At 35.5% G+C, this 25,777-nt stretch overlaps 1 protein-coding gene across 7 annotated transcripts in view; it reads left to right on the top strand.

Annotated features, from left to right (window-relative positions):
* Positions 1-25,777, top strand: part of PPA2 (inorganic pyrophosphatase 2) — a 320,000-nt gene that overhangs the window by 38,339 nt on the left and 255,884 nt on the right. For all 7 annotated transcript variants that reach the window (XM_055086153.1, XM_028492146.2, XM_055086154.1 and 4 more), the window contains 3 exons: positions 3,080-3,206; positions 23,498-23,625; positions 25,249-25,334. In XM_055086153.1, the coding sequence (XP_054942128.1) occupies positions 3,080-3,206; positions 23,498-23,625; positions 25,249-25,334 (341 nt within the window). The remainder of the gene's footprint in view (positions 1-3,079; positions 3,207-23,497; positions 23,626-25,248; positions 25,335-25,777) is intronic.

Genomic DNA, 25,777 nt, shown 5'->3' with positions numbered 1-25,777 from the left:
CCCCTGCATCGGCAGGCGGACGCGCAACCACTGCGCCACCAGGGAAGCCCCGAAAGCATACTTTTGTATGCAGAGAGCAGTCCCTGGTTGACAGCCAACAAGTTTAGGGGGACCTCAGTCCTACAATTGCAAAGAATTGCATTTAAATGGGTTCTTCCTTAGAACCTTCAGATCAGAGCCTAGCCTGGCCAACACCTTGATTTTGGCCTTGTCAGGCCATAAGCAGAGGATCTAGCTGTGTTGTGCCTAAACTCCTGACCCATGGAAACTGTGAGATAATGTACACTATTTTAAGCCTTTTGATTTATAATAACTTGTTACACTACAGTAAAAACCTAATACACAGGATAACAGGCTTTAAGCAGTTTTACTTTCCGTAGTTTTTTATATCGATTGGGTCCAGTTGAAGTTTTACCTCATTCTTCAAATTCTAAATCAGCACAGAAGTTTTGTTGTAGACCACTATTAAATTCTGCTCATTCCAGGTTCCCAGGAGTTAGCAGTTGACAAGTGTCAGCAGATAAGTACAGGTAGAGCCCAGAGAGAAAACATATTAATATCTGTGGAAGACCTCTTGTGTTCTAGTTCATGCGTCTGTTGTTTCCTTTGCTTTTTATCTTTACATCAAAGAGTAAGTCATGTGATCTCCCTTTTACTGTGGAGAAACCAAGTCCTAAAATATTGTGTGAAGTAGTTGGCCTCAGTCACCTCTAGGAATGGTGGAGGAAGAATTTGACCCCATATATTTGGGACTTAAAAATCCTATCTTTTGAAATATTTTTATAATAGCTAGAAAAGTCTGTAATAACCCTAGTCTGATTCTGCCTGAAATCTTTGAGGCATACCTACATTCTTGTTTCAGAATGTCAACTCATTTTTGAAACATGGTCAACTGTATGATTCCCAAGGAATTAGTAACAGAATCTGCTGTGTACATTAATTTCTTCGCAGGGTAGACTGAGAGTTTTATAATGGAACTGAGGCAATAGGATTTATCTTATATCCAAAGCAATTTATTCTTTTAGTTAATGAGGCCCGAAAAAATATTTAGTAAACATGAAGTAAGTACTTAATCGCCATCTAAACGATAGGCCTTTTTTGGGACTACGCTTCTTTATCTTGTGCTGGGCTATGCCTGGCTAGTCCTTAAATCATCTATAAGGAACATCATAGAAGAAAGCCTCTTTTAACACCACATATGTAAATGGGCAAAGGAAAAGGAGCAGAGCCCTGGAAGTTGTTAATAGACTTAGAATCACAGATACAGACATTTTTAAGTTAAGTTCTTTGAGAAGTGTTATTCATTTGGTATTCAACATTATGTGTTCTGCAAAATTTGTTGAATTTGCTTTAGACTGAATTGAATTGTGGGATATTCAGAAGAATTTTACCATTTGTTTTTAAGCATCTTATCCTGAGTTTTTGGTTTGATTGAGAGAATTTCCTTTCCAGTTTTTAAAGTGTTATTGCAAGGCAGTGGTTTGTCTAATCCCTTTCTATCATTCTGATGAAACTTGATAATTCCCAGACATGCTTCCTGCTTGCCCTTGTAACCATAAAAGTCTCAAATCTGCTCTTATGCTGTATGAAATTTCAAAGTAAATTAATTCTTGTGGATAAAAATAAAACAATTTAGAAGGTGCCTTTAAAAACTACATATGATTCCCAGTAATTCTGATAGACACCCCTGTCACCAAAGTCTACTGCAAGCTCCTCAGCTTTGGCACTATTGACATTTTGGGTGGATGATACTCTAATAGGAGACTGTCCTGTGCAGCATCCCTGGCCTCTTCCCTGCTAATATGCTAATAATACCCCCCAGTTGTGACAACCCAAAATGTCCCCAGGCATTGCCGCATGTCCTCTAGAGGGCAAAATTGCCTCTGGCTGAGAAGCAGGGATGCAGTTCATCACTGAGTTAACCAATGGAGCCACCTTTCATTGATGATTATGTGATAACTTTGAACATTTTTGTTTCATAAAGGACCTCCTGGCATGAGGTGTGTAAGTCTCCCCAACAAGATTGTAAACCTTTAAGAAAGGGGATGCTTTCTTTTTGTATACATAGTATCTAATATAGTGCTGGGTACTAAATAGAGCCTAAACATGTGAGAGTCTGGCTAATATAATTGTGCATATTCTCCTAAAAGTGGTATTTCAGTTTAGTTTATACAGTCACATTAATCTGTTGGATAAACTAATTTCACCTTCATGCAGATTTATATTAAGATTTCAGATTCATTTTGCAAATGTTCTGAAAGGATTTATTTGACTTTATGGTTTAAGATGGTTTTTTCTCTCAAATAATTTCAAGATACAACAGTGACTTTCTTTTGCATACCTTGATTTCCAGATGTAAAGCTGAATTTTGAATCATGAAGGAATTATTCTGAAGCATGTGTTCAGATTTCAGCTTACAGTGAAATTCTATGGCCGACTAAACCTTTAAAAATAAAAGGCTATAGAAAGAATGCATGCATATAAACTTGGCATTGGCAACTTGAGGGAACCACTGAAATAACTTTCTTTAGTACAAGGAACATCTGCTTCAACATCATGCTGTTTCTTGGTTTCACTTAAAATCTTTTTAAAGCATTTTATGAAACCTGCTTTTTCTCTATCTTTAACATTTTAATAATTATTTCATTGTCATTCATTATCTTAAGGCTGTATTCAGATATGATAAAAATTTACTTTTCACTAGTAACTGATAAATATAGTTTGCAAAAAAGGTACTATAAAGCAGTTTCAAAGGATTCTCATGTCTTTTTACCCCCAAGCAGCAGAAGCCAGATTTATATTATAACATGATATACATGACTTTAATTTTCTGCTTAGTATGACTTTCTAGGCCTAGTACATTAAATTTTAAGATCTATAAATAATTTCAGTTCCCAAAAAGGGATCAAGACATCTATCCCAAGAAGCATATCATAAAAGGCTTTATGACTGTGTTTACAATAATTTTAATTATTAAGTTTCAGTCTATAGTGCTTTTTATCTTTCATATAGATTTTTATGATATATGAGTAAATTTCTCCAAAGCCTGGCAAATGCTGAATTTCTTTTCTCTTTAAAGGTTCTTTCTCGTGGAGATGTTGTTCATGTGAAGATCCTTGGAATTTTGGCTCTTATTGATCAGGGTGAAACAGATTGGAAATTAATTGCTATCAATGTGAATGATCCTGAAGCCTCAAAGTTTCATGGTAAGTCTAACTTTCCAGAAACAGAAGGAAATCAGTGTGTCATTGGAATTTTTAGAATTTAAAAGAGGCTCATGTAAAACACAGTGTATATTTTGGGAGTTAAACTTATACGTTTTATTTTTTAATTCTCTCTCCATGGACTATAAAGGGCAATTCAATATGATTGTGTCTGAGTTATGTCGTACTGCTGGGAGGAGCAAGAGAAAGAAAAGGAGTGCAGACAGATAGACGATACTTCATATTAAGAAAGTACAATCTATGGGTTCCCTTCCCCCTCACCTCCTTCCCTCCCGCCCTTCCTTCTTTTCTTTCTTAAATCTCTCTTTTATTCATTTGAGTAACAGGAAAAATAAAAAACAAAAAGGAGAGTATTCATTAAAGACATAAGCTGGTTTTATACCTAGTTTTTGTTCTGTCTTGTACAGGTGAAGGGAAAGATAACGGCCCTCTAACAAAATTTTGATGTCCCAGAAATTTAAGTTCCAGAAGTTTGGTATGATAAAGAGTTAACTTTCTTTGGAGTCTGACAGACTTCAGTTTGCATTCTGGCTGTGCTACTTTCTACTTGAGTGACTTTGGATAGATCATTTAACCTTTCTGAATTTCAGTTTGCTCATCTAATAATGTAGGTAATTATACCTACTTGTGAGCTTGTTGGCAGTATAAGAGATGATTTACTTAAAGCATCTGGCTGTCATATGAAATGTTGAGTATATGGCCACTATTATTATTCTCTGACCAATTTTTTCCCCTAGTTTTCTAACCTTTTTCCTTTCAGTTTCATCCTTATTTGGGATCCTGGTCTTTTCTAGACCTCAATTCTTATCTCAATTTGAAAATATAACGTTTCTGAATTGACTGAAACTCATTGACACTTACATTTTAAACTCTCTTAATTTATGTGCATTTAAAACCTTTTCTTCACCATGGAGCAGGAAGGAGAAGTACAGAGAGGGAAACTCCTGATGCAGAAAACATACTTTGCAGACTTTCCAGTTTTACACAGAGCTGCACTAGCAAGAGGGATGTGTAAAAGCTGTTCTTAGGGATTTTTTTCCGTTATAATTGTGCATGCTCAATTTAACGTAAGCATTACCACTGATCAACATTGCTTTTTGAAATGCACCAAAATCTAAGCATAGCTGCCTTTAATAAAGGAAGTGTTTTCTTAAAAAAAACAAAAAAAAACAAAAAACTTTTCTGGCACATGGAACAAGAGAGATTTTATGCCATTCTTGCTTGTAATTGAGAAAGGGAGGGGTCTGATCGGGTGAAGTACATATAACCTTAGGGTCAAAACTAAAACAGGAAAACTACAATTAAAATATGAGACTCGGGGCTTCCCTGGTGGCGCAGTGGTTGCGCGTCCGCCTGCCGATGCAGGGGAACCGGGTTCGCGCCCCGGTCCGGGAGGATCCCACGTGCCGCGGAGCGGCTGGGCCCGTGAGCCATGGCCGCTGAGCCTGCGCGTCCGGAGCCTGTGCTCCACAAAGGGAGAGGCCACAGCAGTGAGAGGCCCGCGTACCGCAAAAAAAAAAAAAAAAAATATGAGACTCAAGCCCATAAACCATGTATTTTCTTATCTATTTCATTATTTTACACTGGATTTCTTTATTATCGTATTTCTCACATATATATGTATACATGTATGTATGTATACATATGTAACAAGAGTAAATCAATACCCAGTTTAAAAGTTTTTTAATACATAAGCTGCTCCTCAGATGAGAACTGGTAATATAATAATGCAACAGCCAGCAAAAACAAACTGTTCAACTAATTCATTTGTGATGTGGCACACTAAAGTCACGAAACTCTACTGAGGGATGTCCCTTTAAACTGGAGAGGCTGAGAGTCTAAGGGAACTAGTCTTTAGCTCAGTACTGTTGGAGATGTGATTTAACATCTCAAATTCCCTAACATGTGCCAAACACCGGTACCTGTTCTAGTACATATTATTATTCTTAATTTAGAAGAATCTCAAAGGATTTAAATAAATTGCCTAGGGACTTACCTGGTGGCGCAGTGGTTAAGAATCCACCTGCCAATGCAGGGGACACAGGTTCAATCCCTGGTCCGGGAAGATCCCACGTGCCACGGAGCAGCTAAGCCCGTGCACCACCAACTACTGAGCCTGCACTCTAGAGCCCATGAGCCACAACAACTGAGCCTGCGCCCTAGAGCCCGTGAGCCACAACTACTGAGCCTGCGCGCCTAGAGCCAGTGCTCCGCAAGAAGAGAAGCCACCACCATGAGAAGCCTGTGCACCGCGAAGAAGAGTAGCCCCCGCTCGCCGCAACTAGAGAAAGCCTGTGCAGCAACGAAGACCCAACGCAGCCAAAAATGAATAAATAAAATAAATAAAATTTAAAAATAAATAAATAAATAACTTGCCTAAGTTTGCACATTTAGTAAATAGTGGAACCATTATTTGAACTCATTTCGGTCTGATGAGAAAGTCCATTGTCCATCTACCGTGCTATACTGCACAATTCATATTTGTGTAATTTACAGTATTTGTAACTAGCAGTATTAAAACCAGATTGCATAGTATAAGTACCTTACTCCTACAGTTTCCTAAGGGTTAGAATGAAAAAATAAAACTGTATTTTCACTTTTTTTCTGTTTATACCCCAAATGGAGATGGCTTGCACTTTGGGCATGCTCTTCTAAATTCTTGTTGTGTATGCTTATACAGAGAGACATGCAGAAATACTGAAACCATGACATGCAGAAATATTGAAGCTTATTTTGGTTGAGGTGAAATTATCAGACTAGAATAATTAAAATAAGAAATTATTGTTTTGAAAGGAAAAAAGGACTTTTTTTCCATTACACTAAAAGGGGACACATACATTATCTTCATCTTGAGAAATCCAGCAGTGCTTTTTTAGAATAAGTTTTTTAAATCTTAAAAGACTAGATGAGTAATTATTGACATATTTTGCTCTGAAATGGTAGCTGACATTGTGCTTTGTGTTTATGTCCAGACTGAATAAGGTATACAGGGGAAAATGGATTATTTACTTTAAGGATATTTGCATATTATTTACACTGAGTAGTTCCAATACTTAAGTACTCTTATATATCTAGATTTTGTAAGATAAGTTCTGTAGTTTTAAGAGTTATAAGTGTTGTCTTTTGTGACTTCTCATTTCTTTTACCTGCACGTTACTGTACGTACTCCACATGTTCCACGTTTCTTCTCTCCTCTTTTATTCGATAGAGACCCAAGAGAAAAGATAGATGTAGGCACAAATTGAAAGGCTGAAGAGTCTGCAGTATAAATTTTTTTTAATCCTAAATCATGGAATACTAGGTAACCCTATGTAGCAGCTTTTATTTTTCATTGAAACTGAAGTCTGGTTTATATCTATCATACCTCTCTAACATCACCCAGCTCTCCTCTGAAACGATTTCAGACAAAAGAGTTTCTGTTGTCCTGCCGCTCAAGCAAATATGAATGGACAGAAATCATTCCTAACCTTATTTTTTTTCTTCACTGCTTAGCCTGGTGTGTTATCTGTGTTTTCATTAGCACCTGTAAAGGGGGGAATTGGGAGGGGATGAGAACTGAAAGATACTCACTAACCACAGGGGTTGAAAGCTTCCTGAATTTGTGAAGGAATTTTTACAAAATTAGTTTCTATGACTTGATTACAATATTTAATAGCGTTATATTGTATCATAATAATTCATCTTCTGAAGGCACCTAACTTATAATTCAGGAGGAGCTTAAGTACTGTAAGCATATGGCTTATTTTATAGGATGTTACAGGTTAAAAATAGAACCTTGGCAAGGGTGAGGGGGCCTCAGAAATAAATAAAGGAATCAGCTTCATGATTTTGAGATTAGAGGAAATGCCTCTGATAACAATTTATGGTTTTATTGTAGTAAGATAAAAATGTATATTTGGATGCATATGATTAAATAAATACTAGCTAATAGATATTAAAAGTTTGGTGCTATTCTTTATCTACTATAAATCTTTCTTTTTTTTTTTTTTTTTTTTTGCGGTACGCCGGCCTCTCACTGTTGTGGCCTCTCCCGTTGCGGAGCACAGGCTCCGGACGCGCAGGCTCAGCGGCCATGGCTCACGGGCCCAGCCGCTCCGCGGCATGTGGGATCTTCCCGGACCGGGGCACGAACCCGTGTCCCCTGCATCGGCAGGCAGACTCTCAACCACTGCGCCACCAGGGAAGCCCAATCTACTATAAATCTTTAAAAATTAATCAACAGTATTTAATCTGAAACCAAGCAACTTTTAAACATTTTATTGTGTCCCTCCTACGTGTACCTTCTAAAATCACAAACAGAAGACTTTGGATGGCATTTTTTTAATTATAAAAAATAGTCATATATTTGGAAATAAAAACTCAGAAGTATAAAAAGGGAATATAAAATGAAAAGTAATGTTCTCCTTCCTCCTTTTTCATCTCCACCCCCCTAGTCTGTCTTCTCGTATCTTCTTCCCCCTATGTTTTTAGTTCTCAAGTGGTTGCTTCTGTTTTGTAATCAGTGTGTTCACACCTCTGTTTCTTTTCCCTGTTAACTTAAGTTGCTGCTTTCAAAGATTAGGAATTTAACATCTTATACATCTCTCAATTTTGTTACTATATTTCTTCTTCTGTTATCTTAATAACTCTAGGTATTACACTTTGAGCTGTATTTGTTGCTTCATTAATTTTGAACGGTAACTCATGGTTGCCCAGTGTAAAACCAGGGCATTCAGGTTTCTGTACTTCTTTCCTTCTCTGCCCCTTACAACCCAGCTTCCCTCAGCTACACTATGAGTTCTACAGTGTAAACATTTGTAATGCGTAGGTTCTGTTCTTTAACCATAACTGTTTTTCATGTTTTGTCTCTTGAATCTGAAAGTTGAAAACTAATAAATAGCATTTAAAGTATTTATGTGACTATCATTCACTTCATTTATCATACTGTTTATCGAATGACTGGTTTTAGACAGGCTGTACCCTTGAGCCTGCTGCATAGCTATTATCATGGGGTTTCTTTTCATTGCCTTTCTGGGTTATTAGTTCATTGCCTTTCTGGGTTATTAGTTCTATTCTTTCTTAGATTCTTTGATGCCCTCTAATTTACTTTCCTTTTTCATTGTTGGCTGGTGTACATTTTCCAAAAATTTTTACAGAAAATGCATGGGAGATTGATTTCATGCATGTCGGAGTCCATACATGTCAGAAATGGTTTGTTTTGGTGGTCAACTTCTCCTTAAATAACTTTAAAATATCTAATGCAGTAACTTTAAATATAAATTACTGTATATGAGTTGAAATTTCTATCACAAAGGAGTGATTTTTTAACAGTTTAAACATTTGTCATCTACACTTGGCATTTTTATTCAATAGGAAGAAGAATTAAAAACATGTAGGGAAGGGTAACTATCTGGAAATTCTTTAAAATTCCGTAGTTTTCTGAGGATGTGTGTAATACAGAATTTTTTAGAGAAATTTTTTTATTATTTCCTATATATAATTATTATTTAGACATTTAAAAAATAAGTCCCTCGTATTAATTTCTACTACCTTAAGAAAAAGAAGCTATTTTTGACATGGTCAGTACCTATTTTTCTTTTTTGAAAACAAAAAAGTGTGTTTTAATTTATAGACAGTATGTTTTATCTATCTATCTATATATTTTTTGGTGTATTAATTCAGACACATTTGTATTTCTGTAAGGAGGTTCTGGGGTTGTGGGGTTGTTTTAAGCAATTTTTATTACTCTTTAATTTTTATACATGTAGTTCTAGATGTATCATGCTTGAAGCGTGATACCAATATTTTTTAATTAATTAATTTATTTTTGGCTGTGTTGGGTCTTTGTTGCGGTGCGCAGGCTTTCTCTAGTTGCATGAGCAGGGGCTACTCTTCCTTGCTGTGAGCGAGCTTCTCATTGCGGTGGCTTCTCTTGTTGCAGAGCACAGGCTCTAGGCACGCGGGCTCAGCAGTTGTGGCACGTGGGCTCAGTAGTTGTGGCTCGCGGGCTCTAGAGTGCAGGCTCAGTAGTTGTGGCGCACGGGCTTAGTTGCTCCGCGGCATGTGGGATCTTCCTGCACCAGGGCTCGAACCCGTGTCCCCTGCATTGGCGGTTGTATTCTTAACCACTGCGCCACCAGGGAAGACCTGTGGTTTTTTTATTTGTTAGGAAATAACTTCTTTGATCCTAATGAACATGTAAAGACTTTGGTAGACTGTAATATCCTGTTTTAATGTTATAGTTTTTTAAACTTTGACTTGACTGAACTAAAACTAGCCATTGCATCAGAGAATACATTTCAGTTGGAAAGAAACTGTGGTTGCTGGCTATATTTCTGTAATTTTAACATTATTATTTAAATCTTCAAGTTTTGCCTTCTGAAAGTGGTGTAGCAACTTTGAAAAATCTAAAAAACGTCTAAACAGCATTTGAAAACAAATTCCTCATATGCCCTGATAGAAAATTGGTCACTTTGGCTGGCTCATTAACACTTGGTGAGCACTAAGACCATTTAATGCACTGTAATTAGGTTCCAGCCCCTAATGCTCTTAATGGTACCTTAATGACTTGAAAGAGTTAATAAGACTCCCAGGGCACCTATATTGTTACTAGAGAATGCCTTGGCTGTTAGGGATAATAGCGCTTGGTTCTGAAATAACCAAGTTCAGAGCTTTTTAAGAAGATGGAAATGCTAGGGCATATGTAATTTCTCTCTTGGTTAAATTATCCACCTTCTGTAATATAGAGCTTCAGATATTCACCAGACAGATGTTTGAGCCTCTTCAGGACTGCCAACGATGCCTAAGGCCCTTATGTCAGGAGAAGTAATGTCGTAAGGAGGTAATTTAAGCCTGGAAGCTATGTCAGCTTGCAGAGCAATGAAGATTTCTTTTGATTGGTATTAAATAAATGAAAACTATTGTCTGATGTCCTGTAATAAATATTGCCTGTGCAGTGATGTTAAAGTTTTCAAAAATTGAAAATCAGAACAATTATATTGATGTAGATACATTCTGGGATGAATAAATTACATGAGTAATAAGGGAATTATTTTAAATGAGGCAGTTGGGACTTTTTCAAAGACCAGCATTGCACTTGTCCTGAAATTATCAGAATTTATACGTATTTCATATTTGTAGAATTTCAACTTACATTTAAAGAAATTTTAAAGTCAAGTAAAACTACGTCGTTTCTTTTATTTTCTTTCAAGGCAGGAACAAACACATGGAAACCAAATCTATTTGACTTACATTTTCATGTGCTAAATAAACAATTCTAGTGCCCCTGCAGTTATTATTTTAAAAATAAGCCAAATTAATAAGGTATTTAATTTCCTTACTTCCTAAAACACAAGTTAACCTTATCATTTAGAGAAAAAATAGGGCACAGCATAGTAATCTTAAGGGAAAATATTCACATTAACCTTTGTAACCGGAAAGAATGGCGTTCCGTTTGCTTTCCTTTGCGTGTATTCTTTGGCACAGAAAGGGGCCGGCATGTCACCATTGTCGTCCTAAAAGCTGTAACATTTCTGGAACAATTACTGTATGTCGAGGAACTATGCTGAGTGCTTCTTTTGGAATATCTGTTGAATGTTGACCTAAGTTCAAGCAAGATGTGCTAGTGTTCCCTTTTTTATTTCAGATTGGGAACCTGAGGCACTGGTGGTTGGGGGTGGGGGTTGGTCGGTGACTTCCCTAAAGGCTGCGGGAGCCACTGCATCGCATCGATGCTCGGAAAAGTCTTTGTGGCCTTGGACTATCTTGCTTTCTGGGAGCGCTGACCACTTGCTCTTCAATAGTTGAGGCATCAGTGGGATAATTATGATTAGAAGTCCCAGTAAAAGATGGCTCTTTTGATCTTCATTCCTTTGATTTCATTAATAGGTATGGCTTAATAGGCATGGGTGGGTAGGGATGGGATGTGTGAGGAGGCAGTTGAGGAATGGGGACAAATCAAGTAAAATGTACTATAATTAAGAATAGAATTAAATTACTGGGAATCATTTGCCTCTTTTTTGAACCTTGACTGGAAGAAACTGGAACAGTTTCTGGACTCTTCCAGAACAGACTGGAAGAGTCCAGTGTTTCTTCAGGCTTCAGTCATATTCCTACGATGTGAAGAGTAGGGGAGGCCTAAATTCTAAAATCCTCTCTTGTATGTATTAGTTATCTGACCTTGGGAAAGTCACATAACTGCTTTTATTTTTTTTTTAATTTATTTTTCCCTCAACACATGCTCCCAATACACAAATAAGCTTTTTCTTTTTTTTTTTTTTTTTACAAATATATTTATTATTTATTTATTTATTTATTTAATTTTGGCTGAGTTGGGTCTTTGTTACTGCGCGCGGGCTGTCTCTAGTTGCTGCGCACGGGCTTCTCATTGTGGTGGCTTCTCTTGTTGTGGAGCACAGGCTCTAGGGCATGCGGGCTTCAGTAGTTGTGGCTCGCGGGCTCAGTAGTTGTGGCTCGCAGGCTCTAGAGTGCAGGCTTAGTAGTTGTGGCTCACAGGCTTAATTGCTCCGCGGCATGTGGGATCTTCCCGGACCAGGGATAGAACCTGTGTCCCCTGCATTGGCAGGTGGATTCTTAACCACTGCGCCACCAGGGAAGTCCCTCACATAACCTCTTGAAGCTTTCTTCATCTCTAAAGTTGTGGGGTTGATCCTCTAATCAGTAAATGACCCCTAGAGCTTTTCTTCTCTTAACTTTTGGTTGTTTTAGGAATATTTCAATCCATTATTTAGACAGGCTAAAGCCTGTCTTCTTCTAAAATAGACCTAAATTATCTTCAGAGTTAGTGCTGAACGAAACGCAGTTTAAATTAAAGATCATGAGATAGATTTCTTGGGGACATTGGCACATTTTTAGGTACTTTAGGGAAGCTGTTAAGTGGTGGAGCTGAAACTTCAAAGTCTGGCTGACCCAAAGCCTAAGCTTTTAGCTACTTGGTTATGTGGTTCTAGTTAAAATTAGATTAGAAAACCATTTGGATTTCTGTGTTACAAGGCACCTGGATGGTTTTCATTTTATTGGTCATGTAAAATTTCTTGTGAAATGGTAATAAATATTTACATTTTGGGAAAGAAATCTACCAAGTCTTTTCCAAGAAGTTTTTCTGATACAGTACAAGTAGGCTTCTATCTTTGTTTGGTTTTAACGTATTTTGAAGTATATTTCCATTTTTCATGATGTTAACATATATTTTTAGTATATACGTTGATAAGAGTAGAATTTGTGGAAAAGGAGAATAGAGAAAGAAAAGGCAACTAAAATGAAGGATACTATTCATTAGTCTGTGTGCTATTAAGCATAGATATGCAGAACAGTGTGGAAAACATGAGAACCTTTTAGGGATCCCATGTAAGTGTAGCTATTAAAACATTTCTTTGAGCTGTAACCTCTCTTTGTGATGATAAAGTGAATATTATGGAACAGAACTGTTATTTCTTGTGAATGTTTATAAAATGTCATTAAAAACGTACGTTCTCACTTCCCACAGACGTTGTTTGGAGGCCGGTCTTGCACACATTTAGCTCTGTGAGAGCAGCATCTACAGCATTGGAACGAGAGCTTTGTGCATTTATGTCACTTCCTTTGGTGGCATCCCTTAGAATTGGAAACTCCTTTTTAACTTTTTTTTTACTCTCTTTGGACAGAATTTCAAACATGAGCACATTTTCTAGTATCTTTTTTTTCTTTTAAATAATATGGGCAAGGAGACATGGCACTACATTTGTGTTACCGTTTTTTATCTAAAAATAAAAACAAAAATCCTCAGCTGATTATATGCTTTCCTTACTTCCTGTTGTGGTCTGGTGGAGATAATGCCAGTGAAAATAGCATTTTCATTTTTTTTTTCCTCTGGATCATTTTCATGGAAGTACAGGTGGTTCTCTATATGGGGATGTGGATAGGAAGTTAATGATGTGACTGTATATATAGTTGGAGAAGTATCTCTGGGTGACCCTGATGGGTTCCTCCAAGTTGAAAACCATTCTGTTAATCTGTTCTTCTTTGCTGGTTGGATTATCCAGTCTTGGAACTAGAATAATTGATAACAGTTTTGATATATGTTCAGTTAGGAGATGTAATCACCTAATCAAATTTGATGATGTTCTTTTCCCCACACATACCCCTGCCACCCCATATTTAAAGGTAGTGCAGGTGACCCTTGAACAACGTGGTGGTTAGGGGCACCAGCCTGGCACAGTCAGAAATCCACATGTAACTTTACAGTTGGCCCTCCATATCTTCAGTGCAGGCATCCTCAGATTCAGCCATCCATGGATCACTAGTACTGCAGTACACACATTGAAACGAATCCATGTATAAGTGGACCTGCACAGTTCAAACCCATGTTGTTCAAGGGTCAACTCTATATTGAGGTTACTCTATTCCCTTTAAGATCTTGAGCCAATTACTTAACCTCATGGAGTCCCAGTTTCCTAATTTACATAAAGGAAATAAATAATGCCTAATTTACAGGTTTTGAAGCTTCAATGACATACTCTTACTGAGCCTTTAAAAGGTTTTTTTTTGCCAGTCTAATAGATGAAAATGGTATTTTGTGTTTTTTTTTTTTTTTTTTTTTTGGTGGTATGCGGGCCTCCCTCTGCTGCGGCCTCTCCCGTTGCGGGGCACAGGCTCCGGACGCGCAGGCTCAGCGGCCATGGCTCACGGGCCCAGCCGCTCCGCGGCACGTGGGATCCTCCCAGACCGGGGCGCAAACCCGGTTCCCCTGCATCGGCAGGCGGACGCGCAACCACTGCGCCACCAGGGAAGCCCTGGTATTTTGTTTCAATTTTACATTTTTCTGCTTAATGCTTGGATGGAGCATCTTTTTCATATATTTATTGCCTAGTTGTATCTTCCCTTCTGTGAATTGCCTAGGCATGGTGCCCTCCATTTTTCTATTGAGTTGACATATTCTTTTGATATTTGGGAGTTGCTTAGATATTTTGGATATTAATTCTTTATTATTTAGGTTGCAAATATTTTCTCCCTATCTTCAGAGAAGCTGTGTTGCCTTTTGTCTTACAGACATTTTAAATTCTGACGTATTGCATTTTATCAATCATTTTTATATGTGACTTTAGCATTTTGATTCTTATGTAAGGATTTCTTACCCCATAGTCACAAAGTTGTTTTTCCTTATTTCTTTTTGATTCTTTTATGTTTTAATTTTTTTACACTTGGATCTTTAATCCATGTGGAATTTATTTTTTCCACATAAATAATTTTTTCATCACCTCTTAACAGAAAAATCTTTTCTCTTCCCCCTTTTTTGAAATGTCTCCTTTATCGTATATTGCATTCTTATTTATACAGATAGTCTGCTTCTGGATTCTCTTTGGTGTCAGTGATCTACTTCTGTGCTAGTGCCACATTATTTTAATTACAACAGCCTCATAATAAAACATATAGAAGTCAAATCCTCCTCCTTTTGTTCTACATTTTCCAAGGTGTTTGGTTTTTTTCTAATGCATATATTCTTCTGGGCAAATTTTTGGAATTAATTGTCAGGGATTTCTGCTATCTTTAAAATATTAAATTTTGCAATAATGAGTATGATATGTTTATATATTTCTCCAATTATTCAGGTTTTCTCGTTTATCTTTTAGAAAATTGATGTAGATTTACTAATGAAGGTCTTACATTTTATGTTAGGTTTGTTTCTAAGTATTTAATTTTTCTACTACAAAAGCTTTGTTCAGTGTCTGGCATGTTATAGGTGCTTGGTAATTTTTTTTAATTGATGAATAAATGAATGTATGCATACATATATTGATAAACAAAAAATGAATGTTTTGAGCAAAGTTTGAAAATACCTTCAAAATAGTGCATTTTCACTTATTTTAAAGTGAGAAAACATTTGTACTTAAAATTTTGGCATTTTTAACAATTGTAGTTTTGTTTCTTTGGAGTTACCTGTACATTGCTAAGGACAAGTATTTTTTGGTATTTTCCTTTCTCTTGCATAATGCTGTAGGGATTCATGCATATTGTGTGTGATCAGTGTAGTTTGTTCTATTTTGTTGTTGAATAGTGTTCCATTGTGTAGATACACTGCAGTTTATCCATCCACCTGTTGACAGAAATTTGGGTTTTGAGCTTGGGGCTAATACAAATAAAGCTGCTATGAACATTCAAATATATAGGTCTTTGTGTGAACCCATGTTTTCATTTCTCTTGAGGAAATACCTAAGAATAGGGTTATAGGTCAGTGGGTAATTATATGCTTAACATTGTAAGAAACTGTCAAACTTTACTAAAGTGACTTTATATACCATTTTGCTTTTACACCAGCTAGTTGTATGAGAGATCCATTTGGTCCCAGAACCTCCATCCATCCTTTGTGCTGTGGTTTCACATTGTCTTAAACAGTAAAATGTCTTTTAAAAAAATTAAGAGGAAAAACACACACACACTCATATTCTATTATACTTACCCATGTTTTGCCATTTTTTTACCCATATATTTTATTACTTCCTGAAGATCTGTAGTTTCCATCTGGCGTTATTTCCCTTCAACTTTAGCATTTTTTGTAGTGCAGTTCTTTTGGCGATGAATTCTCTCCATTTTCATTGATCTGTCTTTTCTTGCCTTTGTTTTGGAAGTATACTTTCACTGGAAATAGAATTTTGAGTTACAGGGTTTTTTTGTAAAGATTTTCCATTTTCTTTTGGCCTGCATTGTTTTTGATAAGTCAACAGTCAGTGTGTTGTTAACTTAGTATATAATATATTATTTTTCTTAGACTGTTTTAAAGGTTTTCTCCTCATTTTTGGATTTCAGCAATTTTTCTCTGATATGCTAAGGTGGCCTTTCCTTTATATTTATTTATCCTCCTTAGGATATCCTGAACTTTGCGGATCTGTAAGTTCATGTTTTTGCCACATTTGGGAAATTACTTACCATTATATTTTCACATTTTTTCACCCCATATTTTTTACCCTCATTCTGAGACTCATAACATATTTTAGAACACTTTAAAAATTATTATTATATAAATTTCAGATGTACATCATTATAATTTGACATCTGTATTCACTACAAAGTGATCACCATGACAAGTCCAGTTGCCATCCACCACCAAACCATTGACCCTCTTTACCCACTTCACTCACCCCTCAACCCCTTCCCCTCTGGTAACCATTAACCTAATCTCTGTATCTATGAGTTTGTTTTTGTTTGTTTTGTTTTGTTTAGATTCCACATGTCAGTGAAATTATACAGTATTTGTCTTTCTCCCTCTGACTTATTTACTTAGCATAATACCTTTGAGGTCCATCCATGTTGTTGCAAATGGCAGGATTTCATTCATTTTTATGGCCAAGTAGTATTCCATTATGTTTATATACCACATCTTCTTTATCCATTCATCTGTTGATGGACACTTGAGTTGTTTCCATATCTTGGCTATTGTAAATAATGCTGCAGTGAACGTAGGGGTGTATATGTCTCTTCAAATTAGTGTTTTCATATTTTTGGGGTAAATACCCATAAGTGGATTAGCTAGATCATGTGGCTTTTCTATTCTTAATTTTTTCAGAAATCTCCGTACTGTTTTCCATAGTGCCTACACCAAATTACAGTCCTACCAACAGTGCACAAGGGCTCCCTTTTCTCTACATTCTCTCCAACATTTGTTATTTCTTGTCTTTTTGAGAATAGCCATTCTAACAGGTGTGAGGTGATACCTCATTGTGGCTTTGATTTGCATTTCCCTGGTAATTAGTGATGTTGAACATGTTTTCATGTGCCTGTTGACCATCTGTATGTCTTCTTTGGGAAAATGTCTATTCACATCCTCTGTCCAGTTTTGAATTGGGTTTGTTGTTGTTGAGTTTTATGAGTTCTTGATATATTTTGGATATTAGCCCATTATCAGATATATGAGTAGCAAATATCTTCTCCCATTCATTAGGTCGCCTTTTCATTTTGATGATGGTTTCCTTTGCTGCACAAAAAAGCTTTTTAGTTTGATGTAGTCCCATTTATTTATTTTTGCTTTTGTTTCCCTTGCCTTTGGAGTTAAATCCACAAAAACATCATTAAGGCTGATGTCGGTGAGGTTACAGCCTATGTTTTCCTCTAGGAAGTTTAAGATTTCAGATGTTATTTTCAAGTATTTAATCCATTTCAAGTTAATTTTTGTGTATGCTGTATTTAAACCACTCTTAATGTCTCACAGGTCACTGAAACTCTCATGTCTTTTCAGTCTTTCTTCCTTACTGTTCTTTAGACTCCATGATTTCTATTGATCTGACTTCTACTTACCTGATTTATTTCTGCCATATCCAAGTTCTGCTATTAAATTCATGATTTTTCATTTCAGATACTCCCTCATTTGGTTTTTTTTTTTGATAGTTTCATAGTTTTTATTCCTCAACTGAGATTTCCACATGTTCATGCATTGTGACCATATTTTCCTGAATGTCCTTGAACATATTCATAATAACTACTTTAAAATCCTTGTTTGTAGGGGTCCTCTCAGGATTGAGTTCTTTTGATTTTCTTTTGTACCAAGAAGTTATTTATTAATAAGTAAGAGTGTGTTTTTCCTTTATTGTTTGTTTTAATATCCAATATTTAATTATATCAAAAGTTGGGGGGACTGGGCATGGTTCTTTCTGGGTAGGCAAGAGGGTAATTTAAATTATTTAAAATATTTAATATTAATTATAATATTAATATAATATTAATATTATTAATATAATATAATATAATAATATCAATAAATATCTTAAAGATATTTATTATAGAATGTGTTACGATTTTCTCATGATTAAAATTTCTTAATTTTTTTTGTTTTTGGTAAATAATTACTTTTAAAGTTCATTGTGTCTTTGATAAGTCTCCAGAGTAAAAATATGTCATAGGTTAGATATTTCTCTCTCTCTCTCTCTCTCTCTCTTTCTTTCTCTCTCATATTGTTCATGGGCTATGTGTATAAAATGAGCCTTATCAACTGAATTTTTTATCTCATTTACATCATTACTGTTTGCTTATTTAGCAAAAATAGAGTATTAAAGTGTGTTTAAGTCTGAAATCTGGGTAAAATGGAAGTCTTGACAAATACCTGTGATTAGAAACTACTCCTGGTATAAGAGAATGTATTTTTTTATAATAAATATTAGAAAGAAAGTCAATTATCAAACCTTTTTTTTTCTTAATAGATTACAGTTTGTGATATTCAGTTACGTTTTAGAAACAAGTGAATTGGTTTATACTGAAAAGAAACTTGATTACATGTTGAAAGGTATACAGTATCTCTAATGAAAGAAAAAGATAAGTCATAAAGATTGCTTTTAAAAAGTGAAAAGTGTTATGATCCTCTCACATCTAGAGATAAAGTGGTAGGTTTTGACTAAGATATTTTAGCTTAATTTCTTTGCTTTTATACATTTCTAAATCAAAATTAGTTAAGACAAACTAAATTAAAATAGAGAGCTCTGGATTTTGAAAAACCAAATTAAACTTTAAATTTTGTTATATTGCATCATTATTTTCTGTTTTGCTTTTTACCTAGCATTTAATAAAGAAATTTACAAAATTTCCAATGGTTTTATATAGAACTATGGTTATTTATAAATCATGTATTTTTAGTTTTAATATAAAAATTCCCTTAAGGAGACTGTATATAATCTTTGTTAATTAAACTTTCAAATTTGGAAACAGCTCTTTTATAAAGTAAATCATGGCTGTACACTATTTGTCAGAAGTTATGACACCTTTTATGAAACTAAAAAAATAGGGTGGTATATATTTAGGTGACTGCATTTAGTCGTATTATAATTTAAATTGCTACTTAATGTTACAGACTAGTCCTTTTTAGCTCTTTGATACTTTAAATTTTACGTAAATCTGATCTTTACTGGGTTTTGTAGTTTTTAATTTTTTCTTTCACTGGTAATTCGTCTCAGTTCTGCTTTCTAATAATATCCAAAACTGACCATTTGTCACCACCTCCATACAACTACAATTATCAAAGCCCTCGTCACATTTTGCCTCATATTGGATTTCCTGCTTCCACTTCTTCCTCTCCACGGTCTTTTCCCTACACGGCAGCTAGAATTCTTCATGAAACACGTACTCTGCCCAGAATCCTGTAGTGGCTTCTCATCGCAAAGCCAAGTCCCTAGTCTGGCCCTTAGACTCCTATGTGACTGCTTCTATAATCTCATCTCCTAATACTCTTACTTCACCCTGCTCTAAACGCAGGGCTTTCTTAATTGTCTTCCTCAAACGTTTGACACACACTCGTACCTCAGAGTATTGATTGGCACAGTCTTCCTCCCAGGACTCCTCTTCTGCCTATGTGAATGAGCTGCTCCCACACTTCATCTAAGAATTTACTAAAATACTTTCTGTCAGAGGCTGTCCCTGATCTCTCATACCTAAAATCCTCTTCCCAACCTCATTTGCAGATCAATCTACATGTTTAATTGTAAATTTTTACATCTTTGTCTCATGTTTAACTTACCCAGGCCTACTTTGACAGCAGATGTTTTTAGCAGTCTCTTTTATTGAATTCTTTTAAAGCATTCAAGTTACTTTCATAGAAACAAAATCTCATTTTTTTGTACTGATAAAGTCACTGCCTTATATAATTTTTATTAAATCTCATAATTATAACAACAGATACAGTTGGCATGAATGTTTTGGGAATAAACATACCTGCTTGCTAAGGCTAAAACTTAACTGGTGGGAGCCAAATGTGGGCTTCATTCTAGAGCTGTCTACCAGACTCAGCAGACAGACAACTGTGGACATCAGGCAGAATATTTACGGAAGTGGAGAGTCTTTGTTAATCGTCTGGGGAATTGATCAAGTAGATCTCGATTAAGAGAGTTTAATTGTAGTTAAAAACTGAAACTGAAATAAGCTTAGCTTGATTATATAAAAGAGCTCTTCTAGATTATTCTAACTTTTATTGTTGGATTAGTTCATCTTGAAAATAAATTATATAATTATCTCTAGTAGAAACTTTTGTATAAAATTAATTCCAAGGGTGGAAATAAATGACTACTAGAGAATCGCTGCTTTTCTTAAAGTAACATATATTTTAAAAAATATATCTAATGAAAAAATTCTGGAGTTGGATAATAATGATGGTTGCGCAACATTGTGGAGGTACTTAATGCCCCTGAATCAAACACTTAAAAATGGTAAATTTTATGTTATGTATATTTTCCCGCAATAAAACCAAAAAAAATACATCCATACATAAAAACTAATATAAATAAACCTGTGACAAATTATTAATGTGCAATATAGAAGAAAAGTCAGAATTCATGGAATTAGAGGACTTGTAGTTATATAATACTAGTTCTACCATGAATGAGTTGGCAACATTTTGACAAATCTTTTACATTTTCTTTTTTTAAAAATTAATTAATTAATTAATTTTTGGTTGCATTGGGTCTTCGTTGCTGCGCACTGGCTTTCTCGAGTTGTGACGAGCAGGGGCTACTCTTTGTTGTGGTGTGCGGGCTTCTCATTGTGGTGGCTTCTCTTGTTGAGGAGCATGAGCTCTAGGCACGCGGGCTTCAGTAGTTGTGGCACGTGGGCTCAGTAGTTGTGGCCCACAGGCTCTAGAGCACAGGTCAGTAGTTGTGACTCACAAGCTCAGCTTCTCTGTGGCTTGTGGGATCTTCCCAGACCAGGGCTCGAACCCATGTCCCCTGCCTTGGCAGGCAGATTCTTAACCACTGCGCCACCAGGGAAGTCCCTTTTACCTTTCCTTAGGTGTAGTTTTCTTAAGTTTAATATGAATTTACTTACTCCTCACAACTCTCGGGAGTTTTATGAGGAACAAATGAGGTTATTTATATAAAAATCTTTTATGAACTGTGTAAGTCAGTTTATAGACTTCAGGTGGAATTTTTCATATTTTTGGAAGAGTAATTCATTGAACTGACTGTTGGTATTGCATATAAGGTTTTGGCTTGAGGCATTTGCTATTGAGGTTTTAAAAATACTTAAATTGCATATTTAAAATGTTTTATTTTTTTGTGAAAATGCAGCTGTTTATTCCCCAGGGTTTAATTAATTGAGAATGGAAAAGTTTAGCTTGTATTTGGAGAGTTACACTTCTTATTGGCATTATTAAATGTTCAGGTTTTTTATTATTGATGTCTTTTCTTAACAGGTTCCCTTCATAACTTCTGAAGGGAAAACCTTGCAAGCTGAGGTAGATACTGGATAACTTAGTTTTTCCTTTCTTATTTGAAATCAGTGTGTTAAAAAGCAATTGTCAAAAAAAAAGAAGGTTTATGCAGTGGAACAGGAAATGGTAGACTGGGCAAGTATAATGATGTCATAAATCAGATTTAAGTAATAGAAAATTATTTATTTTGGACATTGATTAAAGTGCATTTCTGGTTGCTCACCTTCAGTGGACTAAGAGATATTTTTTTCCTCTGAGTAAGAAAACAGTGAGTTGGAAGAACTCAGTTAATTTACAGAGATTTATTTTTGTAAAAATAGAGATAGGATGTAGGAAAATGGTCAATAGAAAGCTCACTTTAGAAAGAAGCTCTTTTTATAAGATAAAGAGGAAAAATAATCAGAATTTAATTAGCTGAAATCTTTATTGAATGTTCCATTTGGGGCATAACAAAGCACTCTGTACATAGGATACAATGTATAATATTAAAAAGATGTGGTCTTAATCTTTAGAATTCACTGTTTTAAACATCCTCCATCACTTACTTAACCTGTGTTGTTTCAAATGATTCTTTTTCCCTTAGTTAGTTGTAACATTTCTGCAGTTTGCTCCAGAATTACTTTAGATAGATGTGTGGCCCATTGACATATTTTAAAATTTTAGATTTGCGTGCCTTTAGGCCGCATACTCAGTCTTTTATTTGCCATAGTCTCTGCCATTTCTATGGCCTCTGCCTTACCACACTTATTTCACTTATGTGAAACACCTGGCCTTTGGAGACATATGCCACTCTTGCTAAACCTTTACCTAACAGGCACAAGGCAAGGATAAAAAGGAAAAGGATAATTCCTGTCTGTTCAACCCATGCCTGCAAAGCTCTTACCTTTTCCTGTCATGCCTAGTGAGTGGGGATTCCCACAAGGCTTGGATGAGCATGTCTGAAACCAAGTGATCTTTAAATTATCCCTATGCCTGGTGTCATCTCCTGGTTTTAGTTATAGCTTTCTAATGCTCCAAGTGCTGCTAAGTCTGTTTGTCATTTGTCATAATATACTGTGAATAAAGGACTATGCTAAATTTCCCTTCAGCCACAGTCTAGTGGAGAGTAAAGATGTCTAGTTTTATCTAGTTATTTCTCATACTTTTTGAATTGATATTTTTAGAAATGATACATTCCTTGGGGACCTCTTTTGGGGGAGGGGCCTATTACTAATACAGTAGTATTTCCAATTATATTTAAATGAATGTCTTCAAAATGTAATGGTTAAGGTGTTTACGTGGTAATAGAACTTAAAAATAAATCCTACAAATCATTACTAATTTGAAATGAAAAACTCTGAACCATCCAGGTATCACTCTGTTTAAATTGCCCTGACCACATTCTCTGTCTTCCTTACTCTGATTTATTTTTCTTCATCAGACTTTTCACCACTTAAATTGTGTATTTGTGTCTTTATTTGTTGTCTGTCTCTTCCTACTATGTAAGCATGTGAGCAGGGACTTGTTTCTGATTCCTGTTCTACTTCACTGCTTACAACAGTGTCGGATACATAATGAGAAACTTACTAAATATTTGGTGTAGGAGTGCATGAAACCCTTCTCATCCACCTGTAGTATGTTCTCTTCTGGGTGCTGCCCTCTCCATTCTACTGTCAGCATCCTTTGGCTTAGTACCTATAAAACACGGATCCTGACGTTGTAACTCTCCCTACTCGAAGCCCCCCCTTGTCCTCAGAATGACATCAGTCCTTAAGTATATCTCACTTAATCTTCTCACTTTAATACAGTTTGTTGTCTATCTGCCTGTTTTTTTGTTTGTTTGGTTTTTTAATTAAACCTTTGAGCTCCTTGAGGAAAAGAACTTTGCTGTCTTCGTCGACTTATCCCCTACTCCTTACATGGTATCTGAAGGTGCACAAGAAATGTTTGTAGAATGAAGGAGTAACATTTTACATGGGGAAGAAAAGGCAAGTCCGGAGGTGATACGATACATGCTGATGATTATGCTGCTAGTGAGCAGCAAGGTTGGACTGACTTCCCTCAGGCCGGTGCTGTACCACTAATAGGAGTGGATTTTGATTTTTAACAAAAAGTATTTTTGTTTCTTCACTTACAGATATTGAAGATGTTAAGAAGTACAAACCTGGTTACTTAGAAGCTACGCTTAATTGGTTTAGATTTTATAAGGTACCAGAGGGAAAACCAGAAAACCAGTTTGCTTTTAATGGAGAATTCAAGAACAAGGTGAAGTTGATAATCTTTATTTTAAAATGTGCCTGTGATACCTGTACAATATTTCTTTCACTTTGGGGGATTTCATACGTGAACATTTGTATATAATATGATAACAAAAGTGCTTTTTACCGACTTTCATATTTAAGGAGATTATTTTATCATTTTTATTTTTAAAAAAGTTTTAGGAGATCTCTAAGTAAATCAGTAAGGCTGATAAATACCTATATGCATCTGTTTATCTATCAATAAGTCCTTCATCTTAGAAAATGAAGGATTTCCATGATCAGTCTAAGTCTGCAAATTGTATATGAAGAAAAACCTTCCATTTACTTATTCCAGAGAAGAGAAAGTTACTTACCATTAATGCAGATCCAAAGGGGCTTCCCTCCTAAGTGTTCATCCTACCATGGCTGAATTAAGGTGCTTAACAATTAAGACAGCACTTGAATTATCTTACTGTCAAAGGATTTTTCTATTAGAAAACCACAAAGTTACCAGAAAGTGGCTCTACTATGACACATATGGAGGAAGTAGACCAAAGAGTTAAAGTCAAAAACATGGACTATGTCTTTTAAACTTACTGCCACTTTATAAATTTCACATTGTAAACCAACCTTTAAGTGGTACTAATAAATAAAGTATGTTTTGCAGGTAAAGTAAGCCATGGTCGTGAAAACTTTAAAATTACAATAAGTATTTTGTTATACAAGAGTTTATCGCTGAACCCAGTATTTTTTAAAGGTACATTAAAAGAACCCTTAAGATCTTGAGGGCTTTGTCAAGGATTTTTAAATATAAATATAAAACTATTATTTTAGACTGTAATCTCTCACTTAAGGAAAATTAGGAACATTTTGGGGGAAAAATATAAAGAATTTTCTGCTTTGGAAAAATAAAGCAAGTTTTCCTTAGACGGTCTTACTAGATCTATATCTATTGTTGATTTTGCATTTTTAGACACTATATGAATTCATACTAAGAAAAAAAATTAGAAAATGTTGAGGTTTACTACCTTCAGACAGTGGATAATCTAAAACGATTATGCAATTGGACTACTTACAGCTTTGATGATGATGAAATTAATAGGTATATGCTTATTTACAAGCAAGATATTGATAGTAGGCTAACCACTTGACATTCAACATCTTATTTTTTCTTTCAACAACTCTATGATTTAAATCAGGGGTTGGCAAACTTTTTTGTGTAAAGGACCAGAAAGTAAGTATTACAGACTTTGTAGGCCATATGGTCTCTGTCACAACTACTCAACTCTTCCACTGTAGCACTAACGCAGTCAGAGGCCATGCACAGATGAATGGGCATGACTGTGCTCAATAAAAACTTTATTTACGAAAACACATGGTGAGCTGGATTTGGCCCACAGGCCCAAGTTTGCCAACCCTTGATTTAGATGATCTTCATTACATTGCATATTATAGATGAAGAAATTAATACCATGAGATTAAGTAATCTGCATAAAGTCACACAGCCGGTAAATAAGGATGTGAGAATTTATACTCAGGTTTGCCTGACTACGGAGCTCATGTTCTTAATAATTAACTGTCATACTATGACTAGTTCCATGTTAGTATAATGATGTGATTGCTGTGTCTGTTTTTGGTTTTTAACTAGGCTTTTGCTCTTGAAGTTATTAAATCTACTCATGAATGTTGGAAAGCATTGCTTATGGAGAAGTGTGCTGGAGGGGGTATAAATTGGTAAGGACTTGTCTTTTCTATGTAGAGTTATTTTATTACTAACTGGTACTAAAGAGCCATATGATACTGCTCAGATCTGATTTTTTTTTTGAGAGAATTGAAATGTTTTTTCATTTAAAAAATGTTTACAGAGCACCTATTTGAAAGGCATTACCAAGTGCTGGGCACTATGAAATTAGGAATTGACATGACCCCTTTTCCCAAGGAATTTATAGTTTAGTGGGGTATACTGTCAAGTAAAGAGGCATTTAATTATAATGCACTGTGAGTATATGCAAAGGTGGATTTTCAGCGACTTTTCAACATGCAGACGTATGATTAATTTATGTAATAAGTACCACATCATTTCTTGGTAAGAACAGTTAAAAGCCTTCTTATCCAACATGATCTGGGTCACCAGCTAATTGATTAAGGGTAATCAAACAATAGTAACATATATAACT

Source organism: Physeter macrocephalus, chromosome 7 (assembly GCF_002837175.3).
Source record: "Physeter macrocephalus isolate SW-GA chromosome 7, ASM283717v5, whole genome shotgun sequence".
NCBI classification, from domain to species: domain Eukaryota; kingdom Metazoa; phylum Chordata; class Mammalia; order Artiodactyla; family Physeteridae; genus Physeter; species Physeter macrocephalus.
The sequence above is the reverse complement of the archived record's forward strand: the minus strand, read 5'-3'. Positions and strand labels throughout refer to the sequence as shown.